We start from the raw sequence: 16917 nt of genomic DNA, 5'->3' as shown, positions 1-16917 counted from the left end.
GTTAAAACAGACCAGACCTAGTGACCAGCTGGTTATGAGAAATGAGAGGAAAAAATTATAAAGGTAACCTCTGGAATTCCAGTTTGGATGACAGATAATGGCAGTGAGATAAGAATAGGGTTCTTTACAGACTACCGTTTTCAACTTTTTTTTTCCATTCCAACATACATGAGGGATTGGATTCCCTCAATATGGAGGTAACTCTCAAACAATGAGATGGGCAACTATGGAGAAATATAGGAAGATGCTTTCTCAGTGTTTGAGAGAAAATATGTGACCCAAAGAAGAAAACTAGAAAACATAATGGACTATAATAAATCTGTTTTAAAAATTTAATAATATTCTAGTGAATAAGATGGTAAGTCCATTATTTACCTCGTCTTTTAAATTCATGTTGTCAGGAGCCATACTTATTGAGAGTTGATTCCCATCCAGTGATATTGGGAAGCAGGTATAAAATTTTACCATAGAATCTGCAGATTTTCTGTTTATTTCTATAAATGCCTTTTAAAATACAAATTATAAGAATGAAAAAATAAATCTTAAGTTACTTTTTCTTAAAAAAATTTAATACTTAAAGAGTCAAATGAATTGAATAACTTAGTAAATGTTTTTAAGATAAAAAAAGCATTCCTTAGAACATTACGACCATAACCAAGAAATAATGAATGACTGAACTCATAAGGCAATACTAAAGAGAAATAAGAAGGGACATTGTAGTAAATGACACTAGGGAAATTTTATTTATCTTATTCATCACTATACCCTTTGTACCTAGAGCAGTATCTAGCATGTAGCAAACATTTAATGAACATTTACTGAGTAAATAAATTTAATGATTGACAAAATATGAGAAATACGAGGAACGAAAGAATCAAAGAAACATGTAATGGTTACCAAGTTATTTTTTATTTTGTTGTTTTCATAAGTGTCAAATTGTAACTCCATACGTTTTGGTTTTAATTTTCATACCTGGGTAAGTAAAGAGATTGAACATTCTTCCATATGTCTGATAGTTAATGAGGTGGAAATAGTCCATATTTTTATTTATAGTTGTAATTTTTAAAAATAGATTCTCTTTATGTCATTTGCCAATTTATTTATTAAACTTTTAATATTTTATAGCATGTTTATATGAACCGTGTTTCTCATTTTACATAAATATTTTAAATTTTTAATTTCCATTTTGCTTTATGTTAATTTTAGTTTCACAAATGTTTAAAATGTTTATATGACTGAATCTGATATTTTTCCATATAACATCTAGAAAAATATTAAATCTCCAAATAATTAAATTAAATCTCCAAATAATTCTACTCAACTCTAATCAAAACTGGGCACAAATAATCTAGATTTTCTGTATTTGGATTCTATATTTATCTACATACACATCCACTCTGGTATATGATGCAAAGTATGAATTTGAATTATTCATTCCCAGGTTCCCACAATTTCCCCCTATTTTAATGTATCATCACATAAAATTCTTACATTAAACAATGTATTCTTATTCTTGTCCATCTCTAAACATTACAAATAATATGCTTTTTAGAAAACAGCTTTATTGAAATACAGTTTACATATCATAAAATTCACCTGTTTAAGTGTACAGTTTAATGGGTTTTAATACATTTATAGAGTTGTGCAACCATTCAAATAATCTACTTTTAACATAAGGTAAAACTGCATATGACTACTTACACTTACTCTCCCCTCCTACTTTGTTTTCTTAAGCACACTTGCTTGACTCTCAAAAATCTCTAGTGATCATTAACTCCACTCCTTCCTATAGTAAGAACACTACTCCCCACCACTCTAACGGTGTTGTTTCCATTATTTAAACTTCCCTGAAATTCACCTCCTATAAAATACCTTCCAAAAGTTGTTCATTATTAACAATATTTTGTTTTGTTTTTAAATTACAAAAGCAATATATACTCATTATAGAAAACTGAAGACATACAGATAAATCTAGGTTGTTCTAAATACTGATGACTTCACTAGTCTGAGTCTGAAAATGGTTATTTCCCATTTGAGTACAACGGGTAAAAAAAACAAACAAATATTAGTAAAGAGTGCTCAAAAAAATTTTATAAGTTGTTTAAAAAACTTTGTATTAACATATTACAGACGTGAAGTATTTTCTGTTAAACTAAACGTTCGAGCAAAACTTCAATGGGGAAATCCATCCTTCCCAACGTAAAACTACATCTGATTAGAATAATGTATTTTTAAAATAAAGGATTATCTGTGTTTTATATTTTAAAAATGCCTTAACTTGAGACAGCTTATTCTGAGGTGCTGCTCTTAAACCCTTTCGTCCTAGTTTTGTGAAGTTAATGTTTTTCAAAATGTGCTTGCGGACAACATGAATTCACAACTATTTTCAACTCTTACCTTTTTATGAGATGATAAAATCAAAATATCCTTTAAACCACCAAATGGTTTTACTAGGTTGTAAACTTCTTCAATAGAATATCCTTTATTAGGCAAATCAGAAATAAGTACCACACACATTTCTTCTGTTTCCTTCAAAACCAATTTAAGAATTGACATTAAAACTTAACTGCTGTTATATTTACTTAAATTTACACTGCAGATCATATGTTATGTTAGTATTTAAATTATATTTAATACTAAATCTGATTAATTCAGAAGGCTGGTCTAAACCACAAATTAAAAACAAAACAAAATGCACTTTTCCACTCTTCAAGTACACAGAATAATTCAGTCATACCATCTGTCATCTAGTCAAGGTCTTCAGTTCTCTTCTGCAACCACTGCTTAAAATAAATTTAAAAACACAGGTTTGCCTGTCTCTGACTACAGCTCCTTCCTTTCATGTACTGTTGCCATTCCTGTGCCTTGTGATGCTAAGATCCCCATGCTCCAAATTGGTCCATATTCTTTTATCTTACTGAGTAAAATAATCCCTTGTTGGCAATATAAAAAAGCTTACCTAGTCTCTTAGGATCCTTACCCCATAACCCAATCCCCACTACAAAGTAAATACTTTCATTTCTGCCTTCTCTTCTCTCAGATCTATTTTATTCTTCAAGATCACTCTCATAAATGCCAACTTTTCCTTTAGTGGATGTTGGCAAAATCCCCAAAGGCATAAATGTGGCAACTTGCGACTTTTCTTTTGGTGGGGGAAGGTGGGAAATTATAATTTTCATAAGCTAGTTGAGAATGATTTTTAACTAGCAAGTAAATTGTGTTCAAAAATGATTCCTGGGCTTCACTGGTGGCACAATGGTTAAGAATCCGCCTGCCAATGCAGGGTACACAGGTTCGAGCCCTGGTCCAGGAAGATCCCACGTGCCGCAGAGCAACTAAGCCCGTGTGCCACAACTACTAAGCCTGTGCGCCACAACTACTGAGGTTGTGTGCCACAACTACTGAAGCCTGTGTGCCTAGAGCCCGTAGCTCTGCAACAAGAGAAGCCACCGCAATGAGAAGCCTGTGCACTGCGACAAAGAGTAGCCCCCGCTCGCCACAGCTAGAGAAAGCCCGCGTGCAACAACGAAGACCCAACGTAGCCAAAAATAAAATAATAAATAAGATGAATAAGTTTATATATGTATAAAAAAAAGATTCTTTCTAAAGTGCAGTAAGTAAATCTAAGATACTCTACTGGTGTTTTACAATATTCTTCTTAAAACAAAACAGTAAGTTAACACATACTACTTACTTAGTTACTACTTGAAGAATGGAGCAACCAGTCTAAAATAAACTTACCCTGAGCACCTGAAGGATCTCAAGATCTTAACCAGTAAAGTCTAAATTAATGAAATCTTAATATATTCATAATAACAGATATAAGCACATGAAAACAATAAAGTGAACTTTATGCCCTTCAAATAGAACTGCAAACTCCACTTGCTCCTCTAAAAACACAAAAAATAAATGGTATTCTAAATACTAACATATCTCCAATTCGCTTCTAAGGAAAAAGAAATTTCACAAAATTCCATGGGTTCTCATTTGACAACCTGTTATCTATTCAAAAACCCAACTGGCCTAACATTTTCTTCTCAGTGAAAAGTAATCCTCAATAACATGTACATTTATTGATAATCTGCACCTAAATTTTTGTAACTCAAGATTTTTTTTAACTCAAACCATATTTTAGAAGTCTCCAATGACCAGGATTTTTCACCATACCAAATCTGTGTATTTTTTACCTAGGTTTATAGTAAGAAAAATACATTGTGTCAAAATTTCTTAAGCTTTATAAAAATAAGTAAAATATAAAAGCTGACCTTGTTAACTGGTTCATTTTCTGTGGCCTCCAAAGCAGCTTCTTAAGATACAAAATAAAATAAGAATTCATGCAGATATACTTTATTTATCAAGATCCCACTTTATTCCACAATGGATTAAATAGTAGCTACCTGAAAATGTATACAGTGGGCAAAAGACTAGAGAATTTAAGTAGGATATAGCTACATAAATAACACTGGCTTTTCAATAATACATTCAGCTTTATTCTTTCTGAGAGCAAAATTTCAGACTAATCAAGAGACAAGGTGAAGATGTGAATCATAATACTCCTAATTTCACTTAGGTATGACTCTGGTATTGAAATATATATGTGTATATATATATATACACACACACATATATATATATATATATATGACACAAAATTATTTTCCTAAAATTTAATTTTCTATCTTTAAACATAAAAGAACAAAATAAAATTTCTATTAACCTACCTGAAATAGTTTCTTTAGCACCATTTTCAGTGGCTTTGACTTCCACACTCGTCTTTATTTCAGAGTTTTCTGCATGAAATAGTCTGCTTTAATAGTCTAGAAAAATACACTAATATAATTAAACTAACGAATCTAAAGAGGAACTTAAGCTAGTTTATTTTGTTACTTCGAGTCTCCTTAGGCTGACCTGATTTAAGACAAAGCTAATACAAGTTTTCCTTTGAAACACCAAATAATCCTTTTGAAGATTTTTAAGCAAAAAATTTTATTTCAAAATATACCTAGAGTGTATACCAATAGGATTTAATGAAAAGAAAGCACTGCATGACAGCATTTCCAGCTTACCTGGTACAATCACAGGTTTATTGGCGTCTTTGTATTTGACAATTCCAGCCTTTTTGACTTCTAGAGACTTCTTTCCACTAGATTTTGCTTTTAAAAGTAGAGTTGAACCATTATTCTAAGGGTCTATTCAGTCATTTAGCATGTTTCATACTAATATATTAGTAAATAAGTAGTTCAACTTCATTATAAAAGCAGCTCTTTTCCACATATTTATTTCCATTTATTTTCAGTATCTGTTTACCAATAAGATTAAAAGCAAATTTAAACTGAGATACAACTTTTGTTGAGGGCTATTAATGATTCACAAATTATGAAATCCTCATGTGGCAAAAGTACACCATAATCACACACATAAAAATCATTATAACTTCCACGAAGATTCTTTAAAATTACATTAGTCAATTGGAAAAATATATTAATAAACGGATCATGTTATTTTCAACACGTTACAATTTAGTGTTCCATTTCTTTATGGAGGATACATCCTTGTAACATGGAAAGAAAATCTTTAAAGTAACAAGTATCAGAGGAATTTTACAAGCTGGGGAAGGTAATATGAAGTGACAGCTCTAAAAAAATGAGTAAAAAAAAGATTAAACGGGGGGAAAGTGGCAGAGCAACCTATGATTATATGGCTGTCAGAAATGTTTCCTAAACAAAAATGTAACCGCAATGGCAGATACTGTCAAAGACCAAAGCATCAAAAAACACAAGTCATATGTGTGTCAGGTTCTAAATATCAAAGAATTATTTACTAAACTTTTCAAGATGTTATTACATACTACAAATTAAAACTTGCTTTTGATATCATATTTATTACATTCTTTAACGCAGAATTAAGAATAAACTTAATATAACCTCTCTTTTCCAACAGTCTTACCTGTTTTGATTGAAGCTTTATTACCTTTAGCAGCTACTGTTACCACAGATTTTACAGAACCCGCTGATTTCCCTAAATCACAAAAGCTTAGTCAAAACTGATTTATTTAACTAGTATCAACAATTCCCAAAGAACCTCACAAAGGATATAAGAGCAACAAACTATATTTTATTCAAAACAAAATGCTATCATCTTTAGGGACACAGGTCATTTGCTGAATTAGAAATGATAATTTCTTTAGGAAGAAAAATATCATTGAAATAAGAATTCACCTCCCCTTTGGGGTACTTAAAAACAGGGTTCAGGCAAGTTACACAGATCTCTAAATGTGTGTATCAACTTAGTAATTAGAAGCAAAATTACTAACCTCAAGGATATAAACACAATCCCATGATGCCTTTAATGGCTCCAAAAGCAGTTATATTGAGGACCTCCCAGCTCATGCTTCCTTGGCTCCCAGTTGATTAAAAAGCACTTAAGAATACCTACATCATTGTCAGCCCACATAGAGACTATTTTGACTCATTCCTAATGGGCCCTATCTGAACAGGATTATTTAAACTGTCTGACCCTTCTTTCTACATATGTATATTACTGTTGCTTATATTCCAAAATGATGCTGTTTATAAAGACTGTGATCATCTAAGTGTCACTAAAAAGATTACCAGAGTCAAAAACCTCTGCATTCAGAGAGCAACAGGAGGTTTAGCTCTGAAAATTAGGATGCCCAATGAGCAAGGTAGTATAAGGAAAAAGCCCAGGATCACAAGTCAGTGAATTCAAGTTGAATTCCAAGTCAAGGTGTGAAGCCTGGGGGAATTTACTGATTTCTGTGCACGTTTCCCCATTTATAAACCAGGGTGGTAACTGCCTTAACTACCTAACAGGACCTTCTGTGAGAATATGACCATGCTTTTGAAGTTATTAAACAAAAAGAATTACCGACATCTGCAAAATTTAATCAGAATAGTTTACAAATCCACACTTTATATCCAAAGACAGACCTTAATTACTGCTCATAAGAGAAATACCAATCTTTATAGACTGTCACTCAACCAGTCATTTCTTAGTAATTCCCAAGTTTTGTCACACTGCAGTAACCTTAGCCCCATGAGCTCTTAAGGTGTTTCTTTCACTATCCTGTGTTACTACCACAAGTCGATTCACTTTACTACTTCTAGTTGGGTACCAGAACTTAAGGAAAAAATATCTAGAATTAATTTCCAACACTCAAGGGGGAAGCTACTGGTTTTAGCACCCACTCCCCCAGATTTCCACCAATGACTCCTATAAACTTACTATTAAAGTAATATCAAACTGTTTGCTAAATAAGTGCATCTTCAAAACATGTTTTCTAGCCACACCTGACTCCCTCAGATTACTGCTTCTAAGAAACTACTATATGATAATTATGGATCTGCCACCAACAGTGGTTCAAGACCGCCTCCTTTCCTTCCTACCATTATAAAGACAATGTAATACATTGATCTCTATCCTCTTAAAAAGATGACTGAATTAACCGGCATTTCGCAGAAATGGGAGGAAAAACAGAAATGGGAATAATGCTAGAGGAAGGAGAAAAAAATTAATAATTACTTTAAAATCCACTATGGCCCATAAAAATGCAAAGAGAACATAATTTGCTGTAAGTTTGTTTATAAAAGAAAGTAAACAGAGAAGACCTCAATAAAAGAGAAAGACGGAAATATCGCCAATATTCATCATGAGAAACAGTTTGCCAGTTAAATTATTTTATTTTGATAATCACTGCAAGGAAAGAGCATTATCTACTAAACTTGCTTTCTCAAAACTTCTAGATGACTACAAATTTCACAGATTGGTATATATTCAGCACACACTGTGTCACATGAGATCCAAAACTACTGATAAAGACTGCTTAAATAATTTAAAGTTAACATGTTTAGGATCCTAATATAGAAAACATACCTGAAGATTTATTTACTTTGGCTGCAGATGTCTTGGTTTGTCCAGGTTTGGCTAAAATAACAAGAAAAATATATCAGTATCACATTACAAAAAACATCACTTAGATTTAGGAAAGAGCTAACTTAGCATAATTTTGGTAAAAACACTGCAAGAAACATCCTTACACTCATCTTTGTATGCCCATGGAACTATAACTATAGGCAAATTCTTAGCCATGGACTTGCTGAGACAAAGGGATAGATTTAAATTTTAACAAACATGAAACTGTCCTCCAGAAAGGTTGTACCAATTAATATTCATCAATAGTATACAAGAGTGGGGCTTCCCATTTCCACACAAACACAGTATGTAAAAGAAGTTATTAATCACTCCAATCTGAGTTAGAAACTAGTATGATTTAATCTTTGTTTCTTAAATTTTAAGTAAAGCTGTGTCAATTTTCATATGTGTAAATTTATCTCTATTTCTTTGTGATCTGTCTATTCTTAATATCTGCCAATTTATCTTTTGGGTTTTGAGGATTTTCTTATTAGAGTTCTTTATACATTAAAATTAATTTGTATCATATAGGTAACAACCTTTTAAAAAGTTATGAGAAATACTTATACAAAAATATTTTCGTGTAATCAATGTCTTCCTGATAGGGGAGGACTTTCTCATTCTGAAATTAAAAACAAACCAAAAAACCCTCCACATTTTCTTTCAATACTTTTAACTACTGTCTATGTATCATGTTAAATCTCTGATCCAGCTGTAATTTATTTGTTTATTTATTTGGCTGCGCTGGGTCTTCGTTGCTGTGCGCAGGCTTTCTCTAGTCGTGGCGAGCGGGGGCTGCTCTTCGTTGAGGTGCGTAGGCTTCTCATTACGGTGGCTTCTCTTGTTGCGGAGCACAGGCTCTAAGCGTGTGGGCTTCAGTAGTTGTGGCATGCGGGCTGCAGAGCGCAGGCTCAGCAGTTGTGGCGCACGGGCTTAGTTGCTCCACTGCAATGTGGGATCTTCCCGGAGCAGGGCTCGAACTCGTGTCCCCTGCAGTGGCAGGCAGATTCTTAACCACCGCGCCACCAGGGAAGTCCCTTGTAATTTATTTTGATACTATAAACTATATACTTTACAAAGAGGCTAGTCAATTTAATGAATAATTCATCTTTTCCCTGCTAATCTGAAATATTACCATAATGATTTACTGATATTCCATATGCTTGGGGGAGTATTCATGGAATCTATTCTGTCCTACTGATCTTTTGTCTATTTATGCAATTATATGAAACTATATGAATCTTTTAACTTTGTAATATATTTTAATATCTGTTAGTGCTGTTCTGTCCTAATTACTCTTCCTTTGCAGAATTTTCTTGTCTATTCTATGTATAAACTTTATTATCAGCTTATATAAATTCAAAAAATCTTTACTGGTATTAGGTTCCTAATATTTATCTTTTAATATAAGAAAAAAAGGCATATTATAATGGTGAAAGGCTTTCTATCCAAAAATGAGCTGTTTTCTCATTTAAGTCTTATTTTATGCCTCTTAGTATTTAAAAGTTTTCATAGCTTCTACCTTTTTTATTATAAATGGAATATTTTATTAGTATATTAATATTTTATTAGTATATTAGTATGAATGGTTCTTTTTTATGTAATAAAGCAATTAAAACTTTATAGTAATTTAGAGAATTAAGATGTCTAATTATTTAATAGCATTTCAATAGATTCTATTGGGTTTTCCATCATACGTATATATTTGCAAACAATAATGTTTTATCATACGTTCCAATTTTTATGCCTCTTGACTTGTAGTGCACCAGCTAATGGCTATTAGTTTTAGAACAGTATTTATTTTAACTCATAGAAGTGATGTTGAGTATCCCTTGTTTTGGTCCCAACTTTAATGGGAATGCTTCTACTGTTTAACTCTTAAGCATATGCTGGCTTTTGACTTGATATATGCGTATTTGTTATGCATATAAATAAATAAAGTATGTATACACAAACACACTATCATATTAAGGAAGTAGTCACCTACTTTAAGAGTTTCTCAGCATTTATCTCCCTCTATTTAATATAGTAAATGGAATTGACAGATTTCCTAATTTTGAACCATCTTTATACTTCTGACATGACCCTCGTCCCCCTCTTGGGCATACTATGTTATTCATTTAATATACTTCCAGACACTAAAATTTTACTTAAAAACTTTACATCAAATATTCAGAAGTGAAACTGTTCTATAATTCCAATTTAGTATGATAGCTTTATCAGCATTTTAAAACATTTCTCTAACTTTTAATTTTGAGATTACTGTATATTCACATGGAGTTGTAAGAAATAATAGGGAGAGATCCCATATACCCTTCACGGACTTTCCTCTAATGGTAATATTTTGCATAACTAAGTATTATATCATAAACAGGAAACTGACATTGATGTAATTTACAAACATTCCAATTTCCCCAGATTGCATGCGCGTAACGTATATTTAGTTCTATGAAATTCTATCATATACGTGTAGATTATGGTGATCATCAGTCAAAACAAAGAGGAGTTCCACCACAAGTATCTTTCCTACTACCCATTATAGAAAGAGCCATCTCCTCCCTCCCCTAGAATCCCTGACAACCACTAATCTGTTCTCTATCTCTTTAATTTTATCATTTCAGGAATGTTATGTAAATAGAAGCTTACAATACATAATTTTTTTAGATTGAGTTTTAAAAATCAGCACAATTGCTCTGTAATCCATCCAAGTTGTTGCATGTATCAATAATTCATTCCTTTTAATTGCTAAGTGGTAGGTATTCCATGCTACAGACATAACACGGTTTATTTAATCAGCCATTCACCTACTGAAGGACATTAGGGTTGCTCCCAGCTTTTGGCTATTAATAGAGGCTATAAATATTTGTGTACTGGTTTTGTGTGAACAGGTTTTGTGTGAAATGTAATTCACTTGCCTGAAATAAATGCCCAAGAGTGTAACTGCTGGGTCTTATGGTGAGCACACGTTTAGTTTTGCTAAAAAACTACAATACTTTTTTCGAGAATGGCCATACCATTTTACATTCCCACCAGCAATGTTCAAGTTTCTCCACATCTTCAATAGCATTTGGTATTACTATTTTCTTATTTTAGCCATTGTGCTAAGTGTGCAGTGTCTTTGTCAGCATTCGATGTTGGTATTAGCCTGTTTTTTCCTTCCTGTTTCCCCTCCCCCTCCATACTCCCTTTTAAAGAATGTTTTCCTTTCCTCTGCATGCTATGGAATAGTTGAAATCAGAACTAGAGTTATTACTTCCTTTAAGGTTTGCTGGAACTCACATGTGGGAACTATTTGGGCAGAGTGCTTTTACTGGGGAAATAACTGACTTAAACAAAAAAAGTCATTTTCATCTGGGAATTGAAAAGATAAAGAGACATGCACTTAAAAAAAAAAAAAGAGTCCGCCTGCCGATGCAGGGGACACGGGTTCGTGTCCCGGTCCGGGAAGATCCCACATGCCACGGAGCGGCTGGGCCTGTGAGCCATGGCCGCTGAGCCTGCGCGTCCAGAGCCTGTGCTCTGCAACGGGAAAGGCCACAACAGTGAGAGGCCCACGTATCGCAAAAAAGAAAAAGGAAACCAATAAAATCTTAGAGAAGAAAAAAATCATTAATTCAAGAATGACAAATCAGAAAATTTTGGTTCCCTATGTGTTTTTCCAAGGGTTCAGTTATTTTTTTTTATTGAAGTATAGCTGATTTACAATGTTGTGTTAATTACCGCTATATAGCAAAGTGACTCAGTTATACAAATATATACATTCTTTTTCATATTCTTTTCCATTATGGTTTATCACAGGATACTGAATACAGTTTCCTGTGCCATACAGTAGGACCTTGTTGTTTATCCATTCTATGTATACCAGTTTGCATCTGCTAATCCCAAACTCCCAATCCATCCCTCTCCTGCCCCCCTCCCCCTTGGCAACCACATATTCTCTATGTCGTGATTCTGTTTAATAAATAGGTTCATTTGTGTCATATTTTTGACTCCACATAAATGATATCATATGGTATTTATTTTTCTCTTTCTGACTTACTTCACTTAGTATGATAATCTCTAGTTGCCTTCCATGGGTTCAGTTATGACACTAATACAAATGTGATTTGAGTATCCCTATACTCTTCCTCCAGCAAATATTTATTCATTAACCCTTACACCACATTAGATATTAGGGTACAGAAAAATAAAACTACAAATATTCCCTTACCCAGCCAAGTGAAAGAGACAGACTTATTAACAACCTATTAATACCAAGTAATTTAACGTACACAATACAGTATTTCTAGGAGGGAGTTGGGAGCATTTAACTGCCTAGGAGTCAGGGAAGGTATCACAAAGAAGCTTCATCTGAGATGGGCCTTGAAAGATAAATTAGAATTTGCCCCACCTCGACCCTCCAAAAGGAGTCTTAATTGACTTTGTATTTTCAATACCTTGCACGAGGCCTAGCACCTACTAAATAGCTACTTCATAAGCGCTTACTAAGTGAAGTTAACTGGAATTTAGACAATGATTCCACACAAATGGATAGCATAAAGACCCGAGAAATGAAATCGCACAGCTGGAAAATAAACCATTCTGAGTAGCTTAAACATAATATACAGTTGCGTGACAAGAGATTGAAAAAGTCATCTGGGCCAAAGGGGAAGGGGTCGTTATGAAGAATTTGGGTTTTCCCCTGTGGGTCACTAGGAGTGGAATGATCAGATCTGCTTTAAAGTGACCTCAGGGCAAGAGTGTTAATACCGGAGCAGAGTAGAATAAAAATCGCCAGTCGGGAGGCTATCTTCAAAAATTCAAATGTGAGTCTAAACTAAAACATTTACAGCTGTGATGGAGTAAAGGTGAGATAATTCGAGGTATATTCAAGAGAGAACTAATTTGAATCAGCCACCTATTGGATGAGAAGAGGAAGGATGTTATTTAAGTTTGAACTGGATGGGACAAAAAAGAAGACAAGACAGGGTAAAGGATTACTAATAGATTCCTACACTGGATAACTAGTGGTGTTGTTAGATAATATAAGAAAATGAGGCATAAACTTGAGGGGGCAGAAGAGGTTTATGTATGTATGGGAGATGTCACTGGTCCTTAAAGATATGGAAAGGAAAGAAATCAACCAGCAAGAAAAGTAGGACATGAGAAGAGGAACAGACATTTAGGGAAACAATGAAGGGAAGATAAAAGAAGAGCAATCAAAGGAGATATAGAACAAGTTTTCATTCTCAGAGAGGTACTTTAGTATAGGTGAAAAGCCTGGGAAGCATACAGTTTTGGGTTTGAATACTAACTCTTCCATGTGACCTTGAGTAAGTCATTTAACCTCTCTGAATCTGTTTCCTCATCTATCAAAGGAGAACAGTATGAACTATACTCATACGGTGGTCTGAAATATTAAGTGAAATAACAAATTGCCTACTATAAATAGTGTAACCATGGCAAGTTTCTTTCCCTTGTTTTCTGTCTTCTGGCACAAGTTAAACTATAAACTACTTAGAAATAACTCTCTGATGTATCCTAACCACTTTATAAAACGCATCTAATTATGGGCATATAGCCGAGTGCTAAGTAATTAGCACTGGGTAAAAGTTCTAAAGTTTCCCTTTCTGATAAAATTAGGCTTTTGCTCCCTCCCTGTACTTTCCTACATCCTTTTAGATTTGTGCTTATAACCAAAGTTCTCTTTGTTTTTTAAAAGTAAATTTATTTATTTATTCATTTATTTAATTTTTGGCTGCATTGGGTCTTCGCTGGTGCACGCGGGCCCTCTCTAGTTGCAATGAGCGGGGGCCACTCCCCGCTGCGGGGCACAGGCCCCTTACCGCGGTGGCCTCTCCCGCTGCAGAGCACAGGCTCCAGGCACACGGGCCTCAGCTGCCACAGCACACGTGCTTCAGCAGCTGTGGCTCGCGGGCCCCAGAGTGCAGGCTCAGCAGCCGTGGCGCACGGGCCTAGCTGCTCCGTGGCATGTGGGATCCTCCTGCACCAGGGCTCGAACCCGTGTCCCCCGCACTGGCAAGCGGATCCCCAACCACTGCGCCACCAGGGAAGCCCCCAGGGAAGCCCCCAGGGAAGCCTCCAAAGTTCTCCTTAAAACTACCCTGACTTCCTATCCCTCTTCAATCTGACATTGCTGATCTCAAAAAGCTATCTTATCTTTCTCACCTGACACTTTCTCAGCCTTGGGCTCCTCTCTTTCTTTCTACATTTATATTAGAAGGGAGGAAGTACTTAACTTGAAGCACTTCTCCCCCTACGCATTACTTTTATTATGTTAGGGCCATTCCCAAAATTCAAACCTTAAACTTAACAAAAAATTTTCCTAAGTATCCCACTTTCAATGTCATGTGATTGACTAAATGATATCTCCCATAGATATTCCTTGATACCTGATATTTAGCAATGTTCTCCCCCAGTGCAAAGAAATCACCGCAGCTAAATTTTATTATAATCAACATTACCACATTCGTTTAGAAAACTCCATCCGGCCTGAAACATTGAAATTTTTAAATTATTTTTTTAATTTTTATATATTATCCACTAAAAAATTCTGTATAATAAAAATTCAGATTTTAGCATCCCAGATCATTTTAATTAACCTTTTAATATCAGGTCCTAATTACCTGAAAGTGAATCCCAAATGTTTTCTCAATAGGATTTTTCAATCACTCCATGTATCCAATCTACATGAGAATCCTAAACAACTAGTGGTTCTTTATTCTCTAAGGAAATTTCCCGGAGTTTGTACCAATTATTACTAGGTCTTACACAGAAAAAATGGGGTGCACTTATCCAAGCTTTGGAAACAGTGGGTTAAACAAAGTTAAATAGGTTTCTTTCCTGCAGGATTTCATAAAGTGAATGGGTTTGTGGATTATTTTTTAAAGGAAAAAAAAAGGTATAATACATATCCTAACCTTCATCTGATCCAAAACATGTTCTATGAATAAGTCTTTCACGCAACACATTTTGAGAAATGCTGTTAATGGGGTCAAATTAAAAAACACCCCAGCACTAATCTTCAAGGCCTTTCTGTTACCTTTTTTATGTCATCTGCCTAACTGAAGTAATCTTCTGCCTCTAAATATTATCCGTTTACACGTTCACATTTAAAACTTTAGTAAAAATTTATTGCCTTCCAGAAGCCACTCATAGTCACCTCCACTAACTTCCAATAACTTCAGGACACTATCCAACTAAACATTATGGAAAATTGAGATATTCTACACAATCCAATTTTCCAGTCACTTGAATATTAGTTCTAATACCAAAAACTCTTTTATCTATTCTGAATATAAATCCATGAACTACCTACCTTTCAAAAAGATAACATACAAAACACAATTTAAGTTTCCTAATATATTGTTTATGTCTTGTCCTTCACTATCACACTGTTTACTAGATTCAAGAGTGTATGTTTTGGCAATAACTTTTTTCTCTCGACATTTCCAATCCTAAATGGACTGAGAAAAAAATAAATAAACTGGGTTTAAAATTGTATGCAAAATTCATTTAGCTAGATTCATAATAAAGACCTGAAGTATTTGCCTGTGTGTAAAGAAATAACACATGAGTGTAATATCATCTATTTCTGTTTAGTCTTTTTTGTTTACTTTTTGGTTCTTAGCAGACTTTCAAAATCAAAGGGGACCACACAAGCAATCTTAACATACCTTTATGTTTTGTCTTACCAGTTTACTGGGAGGGAATGGAGACAGACACTGCAAAATTAACCTAAATAGCTATTAACTATGGAACTATGATAGGTACTTTGCATACATTATCTCATTGAGTCCTTATATTTATTCCACAAGAGATTTCATAATTAAACACTTAACATTAACCATTAGCTTAATACAGGAGCCAGTGTGGGTCCCCCTTCTCCTAAAGCACAATGAATAATGTTTTCCTAGCATCATCTTACAAGAAGTTTCTAGTCATCTGACAAAACATACTCATTTGGAGGAGTACTGAAAGTAACAACTTACTAGCAGAAGCTGAAGTCACAGTTTCAACAGCCTTGGAAGCATCTGTATCTTTTCTATTAAAAGGAGAAAAAAATTTAGCAAAGAATAAAATTCTAACTTCTAAAGATGCAAAGCTTAAATCTAAAAAAGTTTAAAATAATTCAGTTTGAATGATGCCCCATTTAAACTGGAGTCAGGATGATAAAATATATTAAAAATGTCATTGTAAAATTTAAAAATTTTAATTCATATGCATAGTCATTCTCACATAGGAGATGATGGAATTACTTACTTTAAAGTAGATGCAGATGTTTTCTTTGAATCTGATATCTTTTTCTTCACCTCTTTGTTCTATGAAAGAAAAATATTTTGAAAAATTTAGTTTCCTCCCCAATTATAAAAAACCATTTAGAAAATACACAAAAGCATAAGAAACACACACGTACATAAATCTAAAATATTCCTACCCTAAAGTATAAATGTTAATCACCGTTTTCTATTTATAGATAGAAATTCTTCAATTTGTGATCATACAGTGTAATTTTACAACCTGCCTTTTATCACTTATCTACATTTTCTTATCACTACCTTTCAAAAACATTATTTCAAATAGTGCTATACAGGGAGATCAGCTCGGAGCTTTGTGACCGCCTGGAGGGGTGGGATAAGGAGGGTGGGAGATGCAAGAGGGAAGAGATATGGGGACATATGTATATGTATAACTGATTCACTTTGTTATAAAGCAGAAACTAACACACCATTGTAAAGCAATTATACTCCAATAAAGATGTAAAAAAAAAAAAAAATGGCAGTGCCATGAGGGCAGGGCATTTCCTTTTTTGCCAGTACTGAGCGTCCGCGGTCTGGTGCCTAGCATAGGCTAAATACACGGCATTTTTGTGAACAGAAGCCGGGATTCTGGCTGTCATATTTAATGAGGAATTATAGTCTTATTATTGGGGGGGAGGGGGCGTAAAAAAAACACAAAAAACAAACAGTGCTATAATATTTCTGA

General features: G+C 34.0%; 1 protein-coding gene across 7 annotated transcripts in view; it reads right to left on the bottom strand.

Annotated features, from left to right (window-relative positions):
• ZNF638 (zinc finger protein 638) overlaps nt 1-16917 on the bottom strand; it is an 83821-nt gene that overhangs the window by 23145 nt on the left and 43759 nt on the right. For 5 of the 7 annotated variants that reach the window (XM_027131956.1, XM_027131955.1, XM_027131960.1 and 2 more), the window contains 9 exons: nt 16195-16253; nt 15924-15976; nt 7894-7944; nt 5947-6018; nt 5067-5153; nt 4722-4790; nt 4266-4306; nt 2398-2529; nt 376-504 (listed from right to left, as the gene is read on the bottom strand). In XM_027131956.1, the coding sequence (XP_026987757.1) occupies nt 376-504; nt 2398-2529; nt 4266-4306; nt 4722-4790; nt 5067-5153; nt 5947-6018; nt 7894-7944; nt 15924-15976; nt 16195-16253 (693 nt within the window). The remainder of the gene's footprint in view (nt 1-375; nt 505-2397; nt 2530-4265; nt 4307-4721; nt 4791-5066; nt 5154-5946; nt 6019-7893; nt 7945-15923; nt 15977-16194; nt 16254-16917) is intronic. The other 2 variants (XM_027131957.1, XM_027131959.1) reach the window with 2 other exon arrangements.

This window comes from Aethalodelphis obliquidens, unplaced genomic scaffold, assembly GCF_003676395.1.
Source record: "Aethalodelphis obliquidens isolate GAN/ISIS:26980383/991018 unplaced genomic scaffold, ASM367639v1 scaffold40, whole genome shotgun sequence".
NCBI lineage: Eukaryota > Metazoa > Chordata > Mammalia > Artiodactyla > Delphinidae > Aethalodelphis > Aethalodelphis obliquidens.
This window is presented reverse-complemented; position numbering and strand designations above follow the sequence as displayed.